The sequence below is a fragment of the Mastigoproctus giganteus genome, chromosome 6 (genome assembly GCF_048544385.1).
Source record: "Mastigoproctus giganteus isolate SK-2022 chromosome 6, ASM4854438v1, whole genome shotgun sequence".
Classification (NCBI taxonomy): domain Eukaryota; kingdom Metazoa; phylum Arthropoda; class Arachnida; order Uropygi; family Thelyphonidae; genus Mastigoproctus; species Mastigoproctus giganteus.
In genome coordinates this window covers 59,377,357-59,401,723 of record NC_143580.1, presented here as the reverse complement: position 1 = coordinate 59,401,723, position 24,367 = coordinate 59,377,357, and the positions used below count along the sequence as shown (strand labels likewise).

Sequence of the window (24,367 nt, the reverse complement as noted above, 5' to 3'; positions counted from 1 at the left end):
CATTTGTTACATGGAAATTTTCTTTGTTCAATGGAAACTATTTTAAATGTAATTACCAAGGGGGAATGAAAAAAATTCGCTATAAAGAAGTTCGTTAAACAGAGATTTTGCTGTAATTAAATCAAAAATGAAGCAATTTTAAAATACATAACTGATCGATTGCACCATGAAAATGCTGGGAATGGGGCCTCTCCTGCCCCACCGTAGTTTCAGCTCTGGATACTCAATAATTGCATTCAGGATTTCATTTGTAAAATAAATGATCGTCTCAACAATGGGCTCGCAATTTTTCGAAAAAAAAAAAAATAAATAACAATGAGCCCTTGCGAGCCCACTATAGCTCACCACTGGCTACATCTCACTAAAGGAGGATAGGATAGTTTTTAATGGAGTTTCATAAAGGACACTTCACTGCCCTGAAATGGAATTTCAGAAGATGATTCAATTTCACATGCATTTACTGAAACTATTTCAAAATTCTCATAATATACATAAAATACTTCAGTTTGATCATTATTTCTGGAGAGAACATTTAATATTTTAGTCTGTACCAGTTTCCATCTTGATGCTTTACATAATAAAGCTTATCCAATGCAAATAATTTTAATTTTCCTGGAGTATTTTATGTAGTTAAATAAATTTTAAAATAGTTTCAATAGAAAATGCATGTGAAATTGAATCAATTTCTGATGTATTTGATGAAATTCCATTTCAGGCAGTGAAATAAACCTTTCATGAAATTCTATCAGAAACTAACCTTCTTTAGTCAGATGTAGCAGTTTGTACATGTATGTTTTAAAATATTAATATATTCTTATTTTGACTTTATTTCCTAAATCAGGATTTAAAAATATTTATAAAAAATTTGAAAAAAATTTCATAAACAAATTTTAAATAAAACTTGTTATATTTTTGATGCAACAATATCCTCTATATCTATTTATGTATTACTTTATTCAGTTTTACCAAATTCTTTGATTTCCTTTTTTAAAGTTAAATTGGATGACTAAGGTCAACAGGCATGATCTTCTCCCTGATTTTGAAATCTATTTTCAGGCTGCCATCTATTATAAACTGTGTTAGCTGGAAACAGACTGGAAACACAGAAAAGAGATTTCAAGGCAGTTTGTACATTAAAGGAACATATTGTTTGAAGTGACTTTCAAAACAGATTTATGTATGTATTTCCCACAGCTCCTCATTAAAAAAAATAGATCTACATACCACTGAAAAGGCTAATAGACATGCTATACCAAAATACTTTTGATTTAAAAAAATGTACATAAGCAAAACAGGTAGGAGGTGCGAAAACCAGAATAGTGGAATACTGGGAACAAATTTAAAAGGGGAAAAAAAAAAAAAAAAACAGAGGTCCTGGGACATGTGTATGAATGCCTTTATGCTTTTAATTTAAATAATTTCAACTGCATGGGGGAATATTTCATCAAAAGGAAGAAAATTTAAAGATGAGATGATAGATGAAAATATCGGGAGGGGCACAGAAGTATTATGGATGTTTGTTTGTTTGTTATTTGGTTTTTAGGAGCATTAGCAACTAAGGCCATATTGCTCCGGAATATGCGGTGGTCATTCCCTGACCTTTCCGCATCCTCCGTATTTGGTGGTGACGGGCTCGAACCCCGGTCTAATCAAGAAGCGTGTGCTACGCACTGCTGTTCCTTCCCACCTGGCTACGGAGGCGCCAAGTATTATGGAGGAACTTATTCAGTAACAATTTAGCATTATAATTATGAGAATATTATTATTTTTTTTTGTTTAAATTTTTAATCATTTGTAAGAGTTTCAGTTGCTGCCCATAATGTTAATATAATTAATATAACAGAACTAGACTTTGAATTCTGGGGTTGAGGCTATGCTTTGGCTTGCCTGCTTAGTCATTGGATTGCCAATTTCACTCTTATGATGTAATATTTTTGCAATTAGAACACAATACTTTGATATCAATACAGATGAGAAGAAATAATTAATAAGGCATGTGATCAAGGAAACAAAAAGAGGTTTTGGCAATACAAGATTTATAGGGGCTGGGGGGTAATGTAATGCACAGTTGCTCCAGGGTCCTCCAGATGTATTCAATTACTGTATGGAATAAAATTTTTTAGCTTTTAATTGCATTTTATTTACTATAATTACTGCTATTTTTGCTTGCTGCATCAAACAAAATATTAGTAAATTAATAAGAGGAGTTTACCTCAATATAGTATGTAGAACACTTCCGTATGATACCCTCCAGAAATTAAAACGGAAAAAAATCGACAACTTACCGGTACATTAAAGTAAAATATAAATAATTAAATAATCAATTTAACACAATTCAAAATCAATTTAAAACAATTAAAATTCAAATTAACGCAATTAAAAGACTCTAACGAAAATATTCAAAACGATTTTCCTTCCTGAAGCTGACAATGCTTTTCGACCGACTGTCGTGATCACAGGAATGAAAATTACCGAATCAGGCTAAACCTGCAACTTAAATAGTGATCATATGCGCATAAAGGTCCACGCATCGGAGATCGAATATGGCCGCCGAACATTAACAGAATTCTCGTGTAATTTAATTTCAACGGTTTCTGCAATTAATAGTCGCGTATAATTACGTTGAACGTTCAGTATTTTGGCCTCGTTAAATAAAAAAGTATGTTTTTCGCTAATGGCATGAAAGGCTAATTCTGACGCTGCTGAACGAGAAGCACGAACTGAGGCTTCATGTTGATTTACACGAATATTAAGAGAAAACCGCGTCGAACCTTGGTAAGACGAGTCGCAATCACCGCAAGAAATGTTGTATACCAGATCATTAATTTGAGTTGCGAACGCGGAAAGAACCGAGCGATTGTTCAGTATAGCGTGTAACTTCCGTATAGGCCTAGCTATAATTTTAAATTCGGTATCTTTAAAGAATCTGTTAAGCTGTTTGTGCCACTGTTCAACATATGGGACAGAAATAAAGTATTTTTTGATATTACTATTGTTGATTGGTGTAGTATTTTTTATCCTATCCTTAGCTTGTACCCTAATTCGATTTATTGTGTTAATGGGATAACCCCTGTTTAAGAATCTGCTAGTTAATATTTGTATTTCTGAGTCCAAAGCAGAATCCGTCGTTGAATATTTATAGGCATTTAGAAATTGATTAAAGATAATCGATCTTTTGTAGGTGAACGGGTGATAGCTATTATAATGTAGAAGCATACCGGTGTTTGTGGGTTTTCGATAGATGCTAAATTGTATTTTGTTCGAGTCCCGGGTAAGCGTGAAATTTAGAAAGTTTAATGACTTTGTATCCGTATCTTCCCTTTCCAATGTAAATTTGAGTCTAGAATGAATATTATTAAACGAATGTAAAATGTCTTGGATAGTACTACTATCGGTAATAACTATAACATCGATCTAAATACCTCCCATAGTATGTGATACGGGGACGAAAAGGTGTCAAATGTATCTGCTCAATCGTTGAGAGATAGATCTCTGACATTAAGCCACTCAGGCTCAAACCCATTGGTAATCCAAAAATTTGTTTGTACACTTTGTCTCGAAAGGTGATGTAGTTAGCCTCAACTAACAGTTTAATTATGTGAAAAATTTCCTTAATAGGCAGCTTCGTATAATTAATCGGTGTCGAGTTTTTATTTAGCATATCCCAAATAATATCTAATGTGTATTCAACGTTTACATTAGTATACAATGAGGTAACATCTAGTGAGAATAAATTGTCATTGTCGCCGAGTCTACAGTCTTTAAGATTCTTAAATAATGTATCGTAATTCTTAATCCCAAATTGTATAACCTGTCTAAAAGGTTTTATAATGTTATATACACGTGTGGCTAAGGCTGAAAATGCCCAGTTCCTGTAGGAAACAATAGGTCGAATAGGAAATCCAGTCTTGTGTAATTTTACCTGACCGAAAAGTGCAGGAATATTGTATGTTCTGGACTTCAATTCCTTCAACTGAACCATAGTAATGTAGTCGTTTTTACGATATGTGGTTAACGTTTTATTGTATTGATTTACCAAATTAGTAAAAAGTGCCGGATCTACTTCACGATAAGTGGAGGTATCAGACACAACTGAATCTAACTTATTAATATAATCATGTTTATCTAGTATTACCACTGTATCTCCTTTATCTGCCCTCTGTATAATAATGTCCTTATTTTCTCGAAGTTCTCGTAAAGCTGAACTGTCATGTGTATTCAATTTAGGAAGTCGCGTTTCTTTTAGGTTATTCACTACTTGGTTAACTTGTTGAATAAATACATCTTTTTGTGGAACACTACGAAGTCCAAATTCAATATCAATTACGCATTGTTTTTTTGGCAGCTTTCGCATATTTGATCATATTTGGCATATTGGCACATTTGATCTCCGATGCGTGGACCTTTACGCGCATGCGCGAAGACATATAATCACTATTTAAGTTGCAGGGTTAGCCTGATTCGGTAATTTTCATTCCTGTGATCACGACAGTCGGTCGAAAAGCATTGTCAGCTTCAGGAAGGAAAATTGTTTTGAATATTTTCATTAGATTCTTTTAATTGCGTTAATTTGAATTTTAATTGTTTTAAATTGATTTTGAATTGTGTTAAATTGATTATTTAATTATTTATATTTTACTTTAATGTACCGGTAAGTTGTCGTTTTTTCCGTTTTAATTTCTGGAGGGTATCATACGGAAGTGTTCTACGTATTATATTGAGGTAAACTCCTCTTATTAATTTACTAATATTATTATCAACGTAGAACATACTGAGTATTACAGCTCTGATTCATACTATCTAATTAATTTTTAAACTCTTATTGACTATTTCATTCACTTCCTGTCTCTCCAGTAGTATTCAATCGATACACACAATTATGGGAGATTTTTTTAATGGCTTGGTACAAAATTACATTAAATCTACACTAAGGTACTCGGCCCAAAGTTACCATATTTCTTTCCTAAAATATTGCCTTCAAAACAACATCGTTCCGAAGTTTGCCAGGGTGAATTTAAATCAAAAAATTTCAGGCATAAAACAACTAACACTGGCGACATCACGTAATATTGTTAAGCTTGCCTTAAAATCTCGATATTCGAATAAACAAAACTACCTTTCCCAGGTTAGCTTCGCGATAAATTAAAAAATTATCTACATCCGAACAATTGGTCTGTATTGAAGACCTCCACAGATTTGCGACGGGAAGCACAAGCCTCAGAAATAAAAAACAGACACGTTAATAAGTTGCAAACATTATCGAATAGTTCAAGACACGTTCATGCGAATTCTAACACATTGTCGCGGGCTTGCGACCAAGTTCACACGAGTTGGGTGACATCCCCCCCCCACAGATACATAATGTACTACCACAGAATATGTCGGCTAGTTCACAAACACCCCCTCACCCAGTATCCAACGAACCGACATATCAACAGGTTACAAATCTTTCCTCGTGTACACTATCGCAGGACCAGATTTCACTTTTATCCAAAGGATTAAATTATATTTTACCACCTCGAAAGCTGCCAAAAAAACAATGCGTAATTGATATTGAATTTGGACTTCGTAGTGTTCCACAAAAAGATGTATTTATTCAACAAGTTAACCAAGTAGTGAATAACATAAAAGAAACGCGACTTCCTAAATTGAATACACATGACAGTTCAGCTTTACGAGAACTTCGAGAAAATAAGGACATTATTATACAGAGGGCAGATAAAGGAGATACAGTGGTAATACTAGATAAACATGATTATATTAATAAGTTAGATTCAGTTGTGTCTGATACCTCCACTTATCGTGAAGTAGACCCGGCACTGTTTACCAATTTGGTAAATCAATACAATAAAACGTTAACCACATATCGTAAAAACGACTACATTACTATGGTTCAGTTGAAGGAATTGAAGTCCAGAACATACAATATTCCTGCACTTTTCGGTCAGGTAAAATTACACAAGACTGGATTTCCTATTCGACCTATTGTTTCCTACAGGAACTCGGCATTTTCAGCCTTAGCCACACATGTATATAACATTATAAAACCTTTTAGACAGGTTATACAATTTGGGATTAAGAATTACGATACATTATTTAATAATCTTAAAGACTGTAGACTCGGCGACAATGACAATTTATTCTCACTAGATGTTACCTCATTGTATACTAATGTAAACGTTGAATACACATTAGATATTATTTGGGATATGCTAAATAAAAACTCGACACCGATTAATTATACGAAGCTGCCTATTAAGGAAATTTTTCACTTAATTATACTGTTAGTTGAGGCTAACTACATCACCTTTCGAGACAAGGTGTACAAACAAATTTTTGGATTACCAATGGGTTTGAGCCTGAGTGGCTTAATGTCAGAGATCTATCTCTCAACGATTGAGCAGATACATTTGACACCTTTTCGTCCCCGTATCACATACTATGGGAGGTATTTAGACGATGTTATAGTTATTACCGATAGTAGTACTATCCAAGACATTTTACATTCGTTTAATAATATTCATTCTAGACTCAAATTTACATTGGAAAGGGAAGATACGGATACAAAGTCATTAAACTTTCTAAATTTCACGCTTACCCGGGACTCGAACAAAATACAATTTAGCATCTATCGAAAACCCACAAACACCGGTATGCTTCTACATTATAATAGCTATCACCCGTTCACCTACAAAAGATCGATTATCTTTAATCAATTTCTAAATGCCTATAAATATTCAACGACGGATTCTGCTTTGGACTCAGAAATACAAATATTAACTAGCAGATTCTTAAACAGGGGTTATCCCATTAACACAATAAATCGAATTAGGGTACAAGCTAAGGATAGGATAAAAAATACTACACCAATCAACAATAGTAATATCAAAAAATACTTTATTTCTGTCCCATATGTTGAACAGTGGCACAAACAGCTTAACAGATTCTTTAAAGATACCGAATTTAAAATTATAGCTAGGCCTATACGGAAGTTACACACTATACTGAACAATCGCTCGGTTCTTTCCGCGTTCGCAACTCAAATTAATGATCTGGTATACAACATTTCTTGCGGTGATTGCGACTCGTCTTACCAAGGTTCGACGCGGTTTTCTCTTAATATTCGTGTAAATCAACATGAAGCCTCAGTTCGTGCTTCTCGTTCAGCAGCGTCAGAATTAGCCTTTCATGCCATTAGCGAAAAACATACTTTTTTATTTAACGAGGCCAAAATACTGAACGTTCAACGTAATTATACGCGACTATTAATTGCAGAAACCGTTGAAATTAAATTACACGAGAATTCTGTTAATGTTCGGCGGCCATATTCGATCTCCGATGCGTGGACCTTTATGCGCATATGATCACTATTTAAGTTGCAGGTTTAGCCTGATTCGGTAATTTTCATTCCTGTGATCACGACAGTCGGTCGAAAAGCATTGTCAGCTTCAGGAAGGAAAATAGTTTTGAATATTTTCGTTAGATTCTTTTATTTGCGTTAATTTGAATTTTAATTGTTTTAAATTGATTTTGAATTGTGTTAAATTGATTATTTAATTATTTATATTTTACTTTAATGTACCGGTAAGTTGTCGATTTTTTCGTTTTTTCCGTTTTAATTTCTGGAGGGTATCATGCGGAAGTGTTCTACGTACTATATTGAGGTAAACTCCTCTTATTAATTTACTAATATTATTATCAACGTAGAACATATTGAGTATTACAGCTCTGATTCATACTATCTAATCAAACAAAATAGTATACTGCTGCATCAAACACAGTATACTGCTGTGATATTCATAAGTATATCACAGCAATATACTGTGTATAATGAAGTACCTGCTTATGTCACTTTATTTTAGAACAACATAATATTTTATGTATTCATGTGTGCAGGGCTCCAAACTTTCTAAATCCAACACTGGGTTTTAGAACATGATGGTGATAACAAAGTTAACTGTCAGGGTGTAATAAGTGTATTTATCAGTGGTTATCTTTATATGGAAATAACACTTAAACAATGCATTTAGAGCTATAATTAAGGGTTGCTTATAATTTACCTGCCAATATTCTCTCCAAATTTAACTGTGCCAAAAAGCAGAACACCAGTTAAAGCATAGAAAAGGATGAGAAGAAACATCCCCATGATGATGAAAAAACTTTTGTACACAGAAACAACAACAGTAAGCATCAGCATCTTCAATGTAGCCTATTATGAATAATACAGAAATAAGTATTCATAAAATAAAAATAAATGAGTGTGCTTTTGTAAACAAAACTCTAGCTGTACTAAAGAACTAGAATTTTGGAAACAGAAAAATTCTGAAGTACCATAAAGGTCATTACTTCCTGAATATTCCATTGATTGCATTTTTGCATGAATTTTATTTATATTTTAAAAAATGTATATATTAAACATAATATTATGATTTTTGCTTTAAATTGCTAATTATATCGAATTAATATTTCACAATTTTGATTGGTTTACTGAACAGAGCAATATTTCAGATGACAATGTTTAGATATTCAATATCTTAATAATGAATTTTGATGATGCATTCTATAAATAACACTTTTACTAGAAAACATATTAATGTTATTTTACAAAGGAACAATAACAACAAACAGTTTTTTATTCTTCCAAAATGACTATTTAGTGTCAAGCAACAAAGAAATCATGAGGCAAAACAAACAGCCATTTCTACAATATCAAACTATTATACATGAAACTATGCAAAATCTACCAATGTGGAATCCCTTAAAATTCCTTTTAAAATCAAAATTTTACAACATACAAAGTTTTACAGAAATATTAAAAAAAGCAATCTAGCACTAATACCAATAATTGCATTGCTTTTAAGAATATGTGCAAAAAAGGGCTGAAATTTCTCTTTTAATACTATAATTTTTTTCAATAAACTTTGTAACTTAGTTATCCTCTAATGCTAAAGTGATTTTTCTCCAAAGCACATTCATTGATATTTTCTCTGATACTGTAGTGGGCATGAAATAGGTGTAAATTGACATTAGAGGACATGACAAAATTTTCTGTTACTTTGTTTATTTTATTTCTTCCTATTTCACAAATTGAACTATTATTTACATTTTTAACCAGCAGCACCAACTTTAGGTCATTATAAATGTTTATGGAAATAAATAAACTTGGTTGTTAATGCTTAATATAAATTGAAATGTGCTTCCCCAAACCTGCTCAGCCACTAAATATACCTTTCTGAAATCCAGATAATTTTAAAATCCAGCATCACTCAATCCCTAAAGATCCTGGATTTTAAAGAGTTTATTGTACAACCATTCTGTACAGAGACAGATTTCAGAAACCACAGCCTGTACCAACAGAATGCACATTATCAAAACAGTTCTTTACCCCGAAAAGATCATTTAAAAGGAAATTACAATCTAAAAATATTAACCTTAACTCCTCTAGACTAGGCATGTTTGTTATTTGTTATTTGGTTTTTTAGGAGCATTAACAACTAAGGCCATATTGCTCAGGGGATATGCGGTGGTCATTCCCTGAACTTTCCGCATCCTCCGTATTTGGTGGTCACGGGCTGGAACCCCGGTCTAATCAAGAAGCGTGTGGTATGCACTGCCACTCCTGCCCACCTGACTACGGAGACGCCCAACTAGGCATGTCAAACTCATTTTGTATCGCAGGCTAAATAAAGAATTTTGCACTATGTCGAAGGTCATATGTTTTCAATATTTGAAATATAAATAAAATAAGATGTTTTTTTAGGATTATTTAAAATACATTGTGCCATCTAATACTCCATATTATTATGTTTACTAAGCAAACATACATAGGATTCTTAAAATTAAAAATATTTCAAAACAAACATTTATTTATAAAAATAGATTACATATTTGTAAATAATTAAACATCAAAAATAGAAATTTTGAAAAAATAAACATAAACAAAACCATAATTTCTTAATTTTCAGTTTTTAATTTCTATTATTTTTTAGTAGATAAACTTTGGCACCATTTTCCAGAATGTAAATCATCAAAATTTGGTACAATGTCTTGAGCTGATGAAATTTTCAAAACTGAAGCTATATTCTAATCGGTTAATCTTGGCCTTTATGTTTATATGTGTAACGAAAGATAGTAGCACTCTCGGAACCTGATCTGTAGATAAATAGGTGTAAAAATCTGGAATTCCAACTTCCATATAATTTTGCTTTAACAAAGAGCCATATCGGATTTCAGTTAGTTCCATTTGTAAGTTGTCAATAATTTCAATGTCAACAACAGACAGAGGTAAAGAAAAGAGATGAAACTGAGATTCACAGTTTTTGAAATCAGAAAATCTTTTATCAAATTCTGTTTCTAACAATTTTATTTGGTGGGAACACTGAAAGTTTCAATTCAGGCAGTTTTAGCAACAGATATTGGTAACTTTCAAAACGAGACAAGTTTCAGGACTTTTATCCACTATCCAGCTTTTAATTCAGTGCATTCATAATTTTGTTTCCAAAAAAACAAAAAAAAAAAAAAAAAAAAAATGATGATTTCATCCAACAATTTGAAGAATTGTTTTAAAACCTTATGACTCTAAAGCCATTGAACTTCCATATAATAAGGTAGGTGGGTGAATTCACTTCCTAAATCTTCCAGAAATTAAGAAAACTGGCAATGTTAAGTCCACATGCTCGTAAAATTTATAATTTTAGCACCTTTCCTGTCTCTTTTTCAAGCACTACATTTAAACAAATATCTTTTTTTTTGGTAGTTGTTGGTGCATAGGCTTCTGTGGCCATAATGCACCTCCCAAGGTTTTTGCAGTACTTCAATCCAAGCCCGAGGCGGGAATCAAACCCGCGACCTTCGGGTTGCCAGGCAGGCACTTTACCCACCCGGCTAGCCCGGTCGGCAAACAAATATCACATTCGGACCAAAGTGCATGTAAATTAAATAAAAATAAATTTATTTAAAAATGAATAGTAAATATTTATTATATAGTATAGGTAAACTTTTATTTATTTTATTTCTTGTTCTTTTTTTTTTATTTATTTTAATTTTTTTTTATTTTCAAGGGTCGGCAGGCCACAGCCTTTTTGCTGGCAGGCAGGCTGTATGATAACCGTGTGTTTGATGTGCCTGCTGTAGACATTTTGTATATCAACTGTTTTTTGAATCTATGAAATCTCAAATTTGCGAATACAACCAACTCCTAAAATTTACGAGTATACTACAATAACAGTAGTATAACCTCATATACTACAATAACAGTGCAAACATAAGATATGTCAGACTTAATAATAATAATATAAAATGTATTGGTCAATTTGAGATTTCATAGATTCAAAAAACAGTTGATATATAAAATGTCCCGAAGAAGACAGGAGAGCAAGTGGTGCTGTCCTCAGTAAGGCTACCACAAGAGAAGGGAAAGACCATCCAGCCCCACCAACTGAAGTGCTTCCTGTGCAACTGCACTAGTGACCACCCAGGAAGGAAGAAAACGGCAACGCATGAAGTGGAGCATTGAAATGAATATGTACATCATGCAAGCTTACTACAAAATAACAAAGCTAGAGACTGATATGACAACGTACAGGGCGAGACTACATACCAAGTGGTGGGAACAATTCCCGGATATTCAGTCACTGAACAGCAAATAGCGGACCAGAGAAAGACCAACATCATGTAGAACCTGATAGCTCCTGCAATCTTGAAAAAAAAGCAAACAGAATGTGAGCGATCAACTGCAAAGGATAGAGAATATGGTCAATATGGAACCAGAGGAGGAAGAACATACCACTACCAAACCAGAGGAAGAAGAACAAGAAGAAATACAACCCACAGCAGATGGGTTGTATTTTTTCAAAAGACGAGGTCATGATATTCAGAATAGAAGACGAGTGGAAGAAGGCCCTAACAGAATTCGAAGGAATGGATCCCACAAAGCCTCACATAATACTGAAGCAGAGGCCCAATAGAACCTTGTGAACACCTCAATTGGCAAATAATACCAAATTACCTAGACAGCAATGGTGCAACACTGAAGGCTATCCACACAGCTGTATACTGTGCTGCCAGAGCAGCCATTAGGATTAATGGAAGACAAATGAGAGAGACCAGCAGCAGAAGAACCGAAAACAGAAGGAATTGCCAGCTTAGGAAAGAGGACTTCAACAGAAGATAGAAGAATTAAGAGTCAGGACAGGCCAATTGACCCAGTACCAACAGGACAATAGGAGTAAGAAATTGATTGGAAAAGTGAAGAACATCCTGAAGAGAGACAGCATCCACAGCAAACATGAGAAAAAAAAATCAGAGAATAAGAGAGTACTTGGACACACTGAACCTCCTCAAACTCAGCAAGAGATTACACTGATACAAAGAGAGCTCTCAGAGGAAAATAAACCAAACCTTCGATGAAGCCTAAAGGGCCTTCCTACAGGAGTCTAACAGAAGACGGGAAAGAAGGGAATGGACCATCTCAGCAGAAGATGATTGAGAAGTTCTTTGGCAACATATGGAGCAGGGAAGTAAGACATAAAAGCCGAGTCCCGTTAAGAACTAGAACGGGAGAAAACCAAGGATGTACAAGAGATGAGACAGTGGGAGATTCGGGTGGAAGAAGTAAAACATGATCAAGAATTCTCACAACTGGTGAACTCCAGGAATAGATAATGTCCACAACTACTGGTACAAGAAGCTCACTTACACACACAAGCACCTGGCAGAGCAGTTCACCCAAATGATAAGGCACCCAGAGACAATCCTGAAGTTTCTCACACAAGGAATCATATATATGAAGCCCAAAAATGAAGATACAAGAAACCTGGCAAAATACAGGCCAATCACCTGCCTTCCAATGACATACAAGATCCTGACCAGTTGCATAACCAAGAAGATATGAGACCACTTGGAGAGCCAGAACATAAGCAAAGGATGCAAGGAGCAAATGACCATAGATGCTGTGGTTATAGAGCAAGCTTACAAGAAGTGCCACAACCTGTACATTGCCTACATCGATTACCAAAATGTCTTCGACTCCATGCTTCATAGCTGGCTAATACAGGTGCTAAACATCTATAAAGTCAATCTGATATTGACAAATCTTCCTAGGAGAAATGATAGCAAAATGGAATACCACCATTAAGGTCGACAACATCACAACCAAGCCAATCTGCTTCAGGAGAGGAATCTTTCAAGGAGATGCCCTGAGTCCACTGTGGTTCTGTCTAGCACTTAACTTGCTATCCACCATGCTCAACAGCAGCAAGTATGGATATAACCTCAAAGAAGGAAGGAAGGAAGAACCTGTACACCCTCACCCACCTGATATACATGGATGACATCAAGCTCTACGTGGGAACCGAGAAGCAAATCCAGCAACTACTCTGGATCACCGAAGAATTCAGCAATACTATATTAGGATGGAATTTGGTCTAGACAAATGCAAGACCCACCGATTGCACTACGGAAAACTAGTCAGCCGAAACTACCAGCTGCAGAGTGGTAAAGAGATTGAAGCCATGGAAGAGGGAAATGCCTACAAATACTTGGGGATGAAGCAGGCTCAGCAGTTACAGCACAAGGTAATTAAGGCCTGCCTGACTGAAAAATAACATTAGAGACTCAAAAGCCTGCTGAAAGCAAAGCAGAATGGAGGGAACACAGTTAAAGCCATAAACACCTATGCAGTTCCAGTGCTAACATACTACTTCGGAGTCATTGGACTAACACCAAGCTGGAAGATATCATGAGAAAGACAAGGACAATGATGACCAAGATTCGCCAACACCACCCAAAGTCAGGCATGGAGAGAATGACAATTGCTCGGAAAGAAGGAGGAAGTGCCTGATAGACCTCATCGAGCAACAGAAAACAGCAATTGCTAACATGAAGGATTACTTCCAGAAACACACAGCAGCACTTCACTAAGCGAGGAGTCCCCTCACAACCAGGAGGCACAAATGAAGCTAGAGAGACGGGAAGAGAAGACACTCCATGGCAGACACTACAATGATCTCCATCAAGATCACATAGATAAAATTGCTTCCAATGCATGACTTACGAGCGGGACACTTCCCCAAAGGATTCATGCTTGCCATCCAAGACCAGTTAATCAACACTAGAAACTATAGCAAATACATTGCCAAGGAGTTCTGAGTGTCTGATGACATATGTTGATAATGCCACCTGGCCTCAGAAATGGTCCAACACATCACCACGGGATGCAAGGTGATCACTCAGACTGAGTACACTCATAGACATGACCAGGTAGCCAGGATAATACATCAGAAGCTAGTAAGGAAATACCAGCTGATTGAAGAAAGTGTACCGTACTACAAGTATGAACCCCAGGCAGTACTAGAGACCCCAACCCACAAGCTGTACTGGGAACATGCCATAATAATGGATAAAACAATCGCACACAACAGACCGGACATAACGCTTGTAGACAAGAAGGAAAAAGCTACCTATCTGATTGACATAGCGGTACCCAACACTGGCAACCTGCAGAAAACCCATGTGGAAAAAATCAGGAAGTACACAAACCTAAGATAGGAGACCAAAGAGATGTGGCATATGCAACAAGTAATGATCATCCCGATCACTGTGTCAACCACCGGTATGGTATGGTGCCAAAGATCCTACATAACAATCTAGCAACAATAGGTCTCTCAGCGAACACCTACAAGGAACTCCAAAAAGTCGCAATCCTGAACACCTGTAGGATAGTCAGAGAATTCTTCGACCAACAACAACCATCCTGTGTACTTGGTAGCAATATATGTTACAAGGTGGAACCTCCAAAAAAGGGAGAAATAATACAAGAGAATAATAATAATAATAATAATAATAATAATAATAATATAAATCTCTTTATTACAAAAGTAATTACTGAATAATTACTTAAATAATGAAATGAGATACAGATTAAAATTCAAGGATCCAAAGCACAGAAATCAGTGGGATGTACAATATGAATTTTCTATGAATAAGTAACTCAGGGAAAAACAGAAACTCCAAAAGAATTTCTCACTGTTGAGAGCCTACCAAATTCTTTGATTTCAGCCTTTCTTCAATCCTACAGAGACATAAATGAAGTCAAGAAATAAATTTATACGAGGCACCAGATGCCAATATACAGAAGTTAGATTGCCAAAATATGAGGTAAAAGTCAAAAGTTTTCGGACTGGCCACATGGAGCACAAACACATGTAGTATAGCAGTGCATGTAGCACAGAAATGAATTAGACACTGAATTAATTCAGCAGTTAAATACTGCTGAATTAATTCACTGTAATTCAGTGTGGCAAGTTTCATGCCAACAGGCTATTGCACTTTTGTTCAATTGGCATTGAAGTGTGTTTTTGCTTCTTCTCTAGTGTTTAGTATTTCTTCTAGTAATGTGTCTTGTGATTTTTGTAGCCAAGTATTATGGTGGACATTAAATAACACTGAATTTTGTCATAAAGTTGAGAAAGAAGCTTCAGAGACTTATGAATGCTTACACAAGTGTTTGGTGATGATACTATGGATAAGACACAAACTTTTCAATTGTACTCACATTTCCAAGGCAGCCAACTTTGGCTGAGCATTTTGAGTTCTCAGGTTGTCCACTGTCAAGTTAGACTGATGAAAACATTGAAAAAGAACATCAAGCTATCCATAAGGATAGATGGCATACAATTAATGATATTTGTGGTATTCTAATGCATCAGCATCATAAAACAGGAATGATGCATCAGCATCATTCCTATTGTATGATGCCGATGCATTTTAACTGAAAATTTAAACAAGGTGGACTGCTGCAAAATTTGTGTTGTTTGCTAAGTGATGAACAGAAACAGAACCGGCTTTCTATGTGCAGCACAGACCAGAAAAGGTAGAAACTGCCTTTCTAAGGTCATAACAGGAGATGAAAGCTGGGTTTATGTTTATAACCCAGAACAAAGCAACAGTCCTCCCAGTGGAAGAGTCTATCATCTTCATGTCCAAAAAAGGCAAGGCAGGGGTAAGATCAAACATCAAGAGCGTGCTGATTGTTTTCTTCAACGAGGGAATCATTCATCAGCAATTCCTTCCACCACTGTAAATCACCAGTTCTACATCAGGAAATTAAGGCGTTTGAGGGAGGATATCAGCAAAAAATGTTCAGACAAATGGCACACTTGGGATTTTCAGGATTGGCTTCTACATCACGACAATGTACCAGTCCACACCACTTTGTCAGTTCAGCAGTTTTCAGCCAAGAAATAAATGATGATGATCCCACATCCTCCCCATTCTCCTAACCTAGCCCCCATGACTTCTTCCAGTTCCCCAAATGAAAATCCAATTAAAAGGACAACTATTTGAAGACATCACAGAGATTCAAGCTGAACCACAGATAGTGTTGGACACCATCACAAAACAGGAGTACCAGAGATTCATCAAACAGTGAGAGAAGTACTGGGATCAATGTATAAATTCTGGTGGAGACTACTTTGAATAGGAAAAATGCCAACATATAAGTAATGTTAAGTCTAAATTAATTTTATTTCCTAGTCCAGAAACTTCTGGCTCATACTTCATATATAGTATTTCTAGGCATATTATAAGTCTCCTCGCAATTAGTGAAAGAGTTCTGTTCTAGGAAATTTTATTTCCTAGTCCAGAAACTTCTGGCTCATACTTCATATATAGTATTTCTAGGCATATTATAAGTCTCCTCGCAATTAGTGAAAGAGTTCTGTTCTAGGAAATTTTATTTCCTAGTCCAGAAATTTCTGGCTCATACTTCATATATAGTATTTCTAGGCATATTATAAGTCTCCTCGCAATTAGTGAAAGAGTTCTGTTTTCTCCCTCACTTTCCTTTATTGTATCCAAAATGTAAAGAATATATGCACCTGGACTGGGGAGTTTAATTGATATAATTGAAAGTCTAATAGACATAATTTAAAGATAGCAACAAATATAGTTTAAAGATAGTACAAATAACAACATCATAACAATTATGATGTTGCTATCTGTACTACTTTTATATGGAATAAAAGGTTTTATTCTACACAAAAGTATTTTTAGATTTTTTTTTGATAACATGGTGCTTAGTGTTTCTTCTAGTAAAACAGTTATTCATATGCAACTTTTTTAAAGTTCATTTTATACCCATATTTTAACTATAAAGCAGCAAAAATGTTTTAATTAATATTTATAAAGAGGGAAATTTGATTACTGAACTTACGTGCTTTCCAGTAATGGTGAAAAATCTAAGAATAACAACAGCAAATCCAAAGGAATTACTCAGATCATTCTGATTAAGAAGAAAACAACAAACATTAACTTTATAATAATGCTAAAAAATCATAAGTAATGCTTTGTACTCTGAAACTAGTGCATTTAATGTGATGTGTTATAAATTTGATATGATAAAGAGTAATATTAAAAGATCAGCAATTGGCAATCAATACTTTTAACAAAACTAGCAAAAAATTCACATTTCAGAAACTAAAATTACTAAAAACAAAGAACAAAATTAGAGCAGATCACATTACTATTTACAATAAAGCCAATATTTCTGCTCATCTTTAAATAAAATAAAAATTTTTTACAGCTTTTTCATGAATCATCTGAGTTGCAAAAAAATTTAAAGGTTAAATAACAATCAGCCCTGAAAGCAAGATGTCAGGGATTACAAGTCCTGCTGGGGTGGGGGGGGGGTCCTCATGAGAAAAGCAAATACATAGGCTGTGGCAGGGTTACTAAGAGCAGAAATATGGTGAATGTATACTTGCGTGTACACTAATGCCAGGAGTAAAGGAACTAAATTTGATGAATTTGAAGGGTTGATTTAGTTGTCAAACAGATATTGTAGGGTCATTGGGGACATGGTGCCAGTCAAACGTAAGGTATGTGGAATTTGAATAAGGCGAGTATCATATATACAGAAAGGGCAGGCAGTTCAGGGAGCAGTTATAGACTTGGCTAAGAAGCACAGATAAACAGATGCAGTGCACCCAGCTGACAGGGGTGGCCAATGAAATGTTGAGTTAGTTAGTTTAGTGTGATATAAACACCAGGAAAATAAAAATGAGAGTAGGAGTGTGCTATAGGCCAAATGTTTGTGATGAGAATAATGAACAACTATACAGACAGAGTGGGCCAGTAAATTAGAATATCATATAATGGGAGATTTTAACTTACCATATATTGATTGGAACTTGTGGGTTAGTCACTCGTAGTAGCAGGACTTTTCATGATACAAGGTGCTACTGAAAAGGTTTCCGAAATGTATTTATAAAAAAAATTTGTTTCACCCTGGGTCTTATTTTCCACTGTCACCTTCGAAGTAGTCCCCTTGAGAGTGTAAACACCGATCCCAGCGGTTCTCCCACGATTTGAATGGTTCCTGAAAGTCCTTCTTTGAAGTGTGGCAAATAAGAGGTGGTGGGGGGGGGGGATAATTGTCATGTTGTTGGATGCCAAAAACTGTGCCACAGCAAGAGATGTGTGGGCTGCCACATTGTCATGATAAAGGTCTTTGTGCACTGTTATTTTTGGTTTTTAGGAGCATTAGCAACTAAGGCCATATTGTTTCGGGGATATGCGGTGGTCATTCTCTGACCTTTCCACATCCTCCGTATTTGGTGGTCACGGGCTTGAACCCTGGTCTAATCAAGAAGCATATGCTACGCACTGCTGCTCCTGCCCACCTGGCTATGGAGACACCAATCTTTGTGTGCAACTTTTTTTTGGATGTTTCCTCCTAATGACTTCCCTTAACTGCCTCAGGACGTTGCAGTAGAACTCTGTGTTGACGGTTGGCCAGGAGGGAAGAATTCCTGATGGATAATACCATCAATGACCAAAAAACAGATCAGCATGGACTTCACATTGCTCCTCACTTGTCAGGCTTTCTTTGGTTGAGGCAAAGATGGGCTCTTCCACTGGGATGATTGTTGCTTGGTTTCTGGGTCATACCCATATACCCAACTCTCGTCACCAGTGACGACGGTAGAAAGGAACTTTGATCACTTCTAGCCTGCGTTCTTGAAGATCTCTACTAATTTTCATGTTTGTTTGTTTGTTATTTGGTTTTTAGGAGCATTCGCAACTAAGGCCATATTGCTCCGCGAATATGCAGTAGTCATTCCCTGACCTTTCCGCATCCTCCGTATTTGGTGGTGACGGGCTCGAACCCCGGTCTAATCAAGAAGCATGTGCTACGCATTGCTGCTCCTTCCCAACTGGCTATGGAGGCACGCCAACTTTCATGTGATGCTGCTTTTGGTGTTCACTCAATAACTGTGGCCGCAATCCTTCTAACAGAATCCGCTGACATGTGCTGTACAACAGTCCTACAATGCCACAAATGTCGTGGATGGCCCGCCTGCAGTCTTCATAGATAGCCGCCTGAAGTTTTCCAACATTTTCAGGGTGGTACTCGATGATGGACACACAGAGCGATCGTCATCATCAACTGGCATTCGACCATTTTTAAAATGGTTAAACCAGTAGTAGGTCTGTGTCTGGCCTAAAGCATTGTCACCAAAAGCTTGTTTCAACTTCTTATAGATTTCTGCTGCTGTATCGTTAAGAAGGAAACAAAACTTGATGCAAGAAATTTGCTCTCTCACATCAGCCATCGCAACAATTGCAAAACACACCGCCAAAGAAATGCACATAAATATTCAATGACTCTATCCAGCCCGACACCACATGGCACACAAAGGATGCATGCAGTGTTACCTAACACTACAAGTCTGTACTAGATCTAGTTCTCACGCAACATTCAAATTTCAGGAACATTTGGGTAGCACTTCGTATATTGGATGAATGTTTTTAACAAATGCATGTTAGAGAAAGAGATATCGTAGTTGTCTGACGGCACCAGGGTTTTCCCCCCATCTCCACATGTTAGAGAGATAATGAGAGAAGGCAATACTCTTGTTCTAATTATCACTAGTGACTCCTCGTCCATAAGGAATCTCCAGATAAAAGATGTTTTGGTTTTTTTGTTTTGTTTGGTTTTTTTTTTAGGAGCATTAGCAACTAAGGCCATATTGCTCCGGGATATGCGGTGGTCATTCTCTGACCTTTCCACATTCTCCGTATTTGGTGGTGACGGGCTCGAACCCCGGTCTAATCAAGAAGTGTGTGATTTCTCCTGCTGCTCCTTCCCACCTGGCTACGGAGGTGCCTCAGATAAAAGAACCATTAGGTGGCAGTGATCACAGTGCTGCTATGTGAATGACTATCACTATCTATTTGTCTTTCATAAAGGTGACTTCAATATTATTAGACATTTTTTAAATATAATTAGCATTAGTAGAGGCGTATGATGCAAGAAAGCAAACTTATACTGCATCAGCCCAAAAAGAAAAAAAAAAAAAAAGAACTTCCCATCCATTTGCTCCAAAAGTTTGTCCAGTTCTTCTTTGAAAATTATTTAAACTATCAACTTCCACAATGACAGATGGAAGTTTGTTCCAGCAATCAACCACCAACTGGCCAATTCACTGGGACCAACTACAAATTCTAAATGTGAAGTAATTGTAGAAGATACTAGGCTGTCTATACCAAGTAAATGATATTGTTCATGGATTACACCTAAATGGATATCAGATGAACTGATGAGTGGTAGGGAAGAAAAATATGCAGTAAATGTACAGATTGTCGGGGGGGGGGGATACAGAAACTTAGAGTAAGTATGCAATATCATGAAGCGGGTTAAGGCAGATTACAAAAAGTCTCTGGCAAAGAAAGAAAAAAAAGGGTTGTCAAAGACTTCTTTACTTCTGTTAGTACTAGAAGGAAAGGGATGATCACATTGGTCTGCTAGAGATGAATGGTGTTACTGTTGATGACCTAGTTCAGGCTGCAGACAAACTGAATAAATATTTTGCATCTACATTCATGTGCAAAGAAGTTTTTAAGGATGGGAATAGCAGAAGTGCAGCAAGTTATAACTGGAGCTAAATGATTTTATGATAACTGAGAAGAAAGAGAAACTGTCAAAGCTAAAAGTAAATAAATGAAGCACCTGGTGCAAGTGGAATGTACCAAATTACATTAGAAAGAGCAAAAAAAAGATAAGCAATCCTTTATTTATAATTTTAGGGGAGTTTTCTATGATTGAAAATGCGCAAATTTTTCCCTAATTCACAAAAGAGGCAGGGGATCAAAGGGTGAAGGAGTAATTACAGTTTGACTTCTGTTCTAGGAAAATTAATGGAGTCGCTGGTTAAAGAAGTAATACATGATCACTTAGGCAGGAATGAAGTTATATGGCAGTTGCATTATGGATTTCTTAAGGGGTGGTATGACCAATCTGACTAGTTACTCTGACTCAGTAACAAAGGAACTGGATGCAAAAAATAATTTTGACTTCATATACATTTGTACTTGGATTTCAGAAAAAGAACTTTTGATACTATTCCACATGAAAGATAACTATTGGAAACAAACTGGAGTAGTGTGGCATTAGGGGTAGGCTACTGCTATGAATAAAGGGATGATTGAATGGGAGAAGACAGACAGTGGTTTTCAATGGACACTGCTTTCTTGAACTGTTATTAGTTCAAGTAAAGCAGTTTTTGTTTTAATATTTATTAATGATATTTGATAAAGGCATAATCAGGCTTAATATCTAAGTTTGCAGATGATGCAAAAATTGGCATAGTAGTTAATGACTGGTTTGAGAAGTGGCAAGTGAAGTTTAATATTGATTTTGACTGAATCTAGAAATATTGCTACCCATACTATATATGGGTAGCAATAATTCCAATAATTCCAAATTAATGTACCAAATGTGTGGTACTATACTCGGGGTAGTGGAGAACGAAAAAGACCTGGGGGCAACTGTGCAGTCTGATATGAAGTTTCTGAACAGACAGGCTGCCAGGACAGCCCATGCTGTTTTGTCAATGATATAAAGATATTTTTCCAGCAGGAATAAGGAGGTAATTATTCTGCCATATAAGGCAATTGTTAGCCCACATCTTGAGTAATGCATACAGGTCTTTAAACCTCATTTTAAGAAGGATGTGGATCTTGGCATCATTTGGAATGGGTGCAAAGAGTAATGACGTTAATGAGAAGAACAAAAGGTTACTTTTACTAAGAGACTTCAGTGCTGCAAATTGCAATGTCTGGAAACTAGGCACCCGCAATGAGATCCAATTCAGAATTTTTATGCTTTGAAGAGATTGAGTAAATTAAATGCAAATGGCATCCTTTAACTTCTTTAGATAATACTCATAATGGAAAATAAATTTGCATTGAGGAGGAATGGTTGCAGGATAGATGTCCAGAAATTTGCTTTCAGCCAGAGAGCAGCTGATGTCTGAACAAACTTCCATCTGGTGTGGTGGAAATGGGTATTTGAATAAATTTAGGGAAGAATTAAACAAATTATTAGAAGGGATGGGCAAGTGATGTGGGACCTGATTTTGTTTGTTTTTTTTGCTGTATAAGAATGCTTTGTTGCATAATTTTCCATTACTAATACTAATAAGTATTCGCAAGGTGAAATTACACAAGGAAGTGGACATTTTGTACAATGGCCAAAAAAATATAAAGTAAAATAATAATAAACAGAATTTTCATACTATTTTTCATTCCCACAAAGTAAACATCCAAGTGTGCTTTGAATTCTACTAGGCTCATTACCTTTACCATGTTGAGAAACAACTTATTCAAATGTTTGACAACCTGCGGCCCATAGGTGAACTTCATGAGATCCAATCTTCTGTTATTTCCTGAAAATTTATATTTATGCCTCTTGGTTGTTGTCTGATTTATGAAGGAGAACAAACCTTCCTCATTCATTTTACACAGCCCCTTCAATATACCTCAATTGGATCTATAATATGTACAGTTGTCAGGCTTTCCACAGTTTCTAAACCATATTTCATATATGCAATGATTTGTTATCATCACCCTTCTTTGAACCCATTCCAGAAGTGGTTTTTTTTTTTTTTTTAGGTACAGCCTCCCTCCAGACCTGAATATAATATCCAGAATGTGGTCTAACCAATGTCTCATGTAGAGATAAAGATCTCCTTCCTAACTGTTCTCCATGGCAGTGTATTTGTCATATATTACTCATTTGGAGAGGTTTGGGTTTGAGTCCAGTTATAGACTGGAGGTATTTCTGACGGTCTCTTTGGGCAGGTCAGGGCTGTAGTCAGTTGATCTCAGGCAGAGGGAGTAGGGGCATCCCCATGAGTTTTATACGGGTTGAAAAACTGTGTGTGTGTGGGTTTTTCAGCCTCCATAAAATGCATATCAGCTCATAAATATGCACTTCTAGAGACATAATACATAATTGTGCAATATGGTCTAAGCTGCTCATGTTGTTTGTTGCTATCTAAAGACCAACAGCAACAAACAACAACCTTTTTCCTGGTAGGAAAAGTCCCAAAATCATAAATAAATTTAATTGATGCCAGTAATCAAAAGCATGATGTGCTTTCCAAGCCAGAGATCACATCACTTGGAAAATTATGTCAGATTGAATCATAACACCTAAGTGTTTTCATCTTGAACTGCTCCCCAGCTTATACTTGACTCTAGAATTTGAGTTCCCAAAATGCACCTTACATTAAGAAGCATTAAACATGAGCTGCCATTTTTTTGTACCATATAAGCAACCAATCCAAGTCTTGTTTGAGGCAACATGATCCTCAAATTGTTAACTGCCTAAAAATAATTAGTAAACTGGCAGCTCTTTTGGATACCCCCATTAATATCATTTAAGAAAATTAAAAATATGAGGGAATCCAATACTGAGCCATGGGGGGGGGGGGCATACTTGTTACATAGGTCCACTACGAAGATTGATCATTTATGACTTGTAACAAAGAAGAAAAATGCTTGGGATGCATATAAATTATCAAGCAACTCAGAAACCTATGGCAGATATAATCAGATCACAAGGGAGGTTAGGCAGGCGAAGGCAGATTATGAGAAATCCTTGGCAAAAGATGCTAAGAAAAACAGCAAGGATTTCTTTACTTATATAAACTCTAAAAGGAAGGGGATGAATCTGATTGGTCCACTTGACATCGATGGTTTGACTGTTGATGATCCTGCTCAGATAGCAAACAAACTGAATGAGTATTTTGCATCTACATTCACACATGAGGAATTATTAAGGTTTGAAAATGGCAGAAGATTATCAAATTGTAGCAGGATACTTAATGATTTTGTAATAACTGAAAGCAAAGTGGAGGAGAAATTGTTGAAGTTAAACATAAGAAAAGCACCTGGGGTGGATGGGATCTATCCAGTTATATTAAAGGAGACGGCAAAGCAACTAAGCAAACCCTTAGCCATAATTATGAGAGCATCCTTGGACTCAGGGGAGGTTCCCATGGACTAGAGATGTGCAAATGTA

General features: G+C 36.0%; 1 protein-coding gene across 1 annotated transcript in view; it reads right to left on the bottom strand.

Moving 5' to 3' along the window:
* na (sodium leak channel non-selective protein na) overlaps positions 1 to 24,367 on the bottom strand; it is a 605,671-nt gene that overhangs the window by 132,795 nt on the left and 448,509 nt on the right. Inside the window, exons 31-32 of the mRNA XM_090376183.1 lie at positions 17,213 to 17,281; positions 8,061 to 8,209 (exon numbers count right to left, since the gene is read on the bottom strand). Coding sequence (XP_090232309.1) covers positions 8,061 to 8,209; positions 17,213 to 17,281 — 218 coding nt within the window. The remainder of the gene's footprint in view (positions 1 to 8,060; positions 8,210 to 17,212; positions 17,282 to 24,367) is intronic.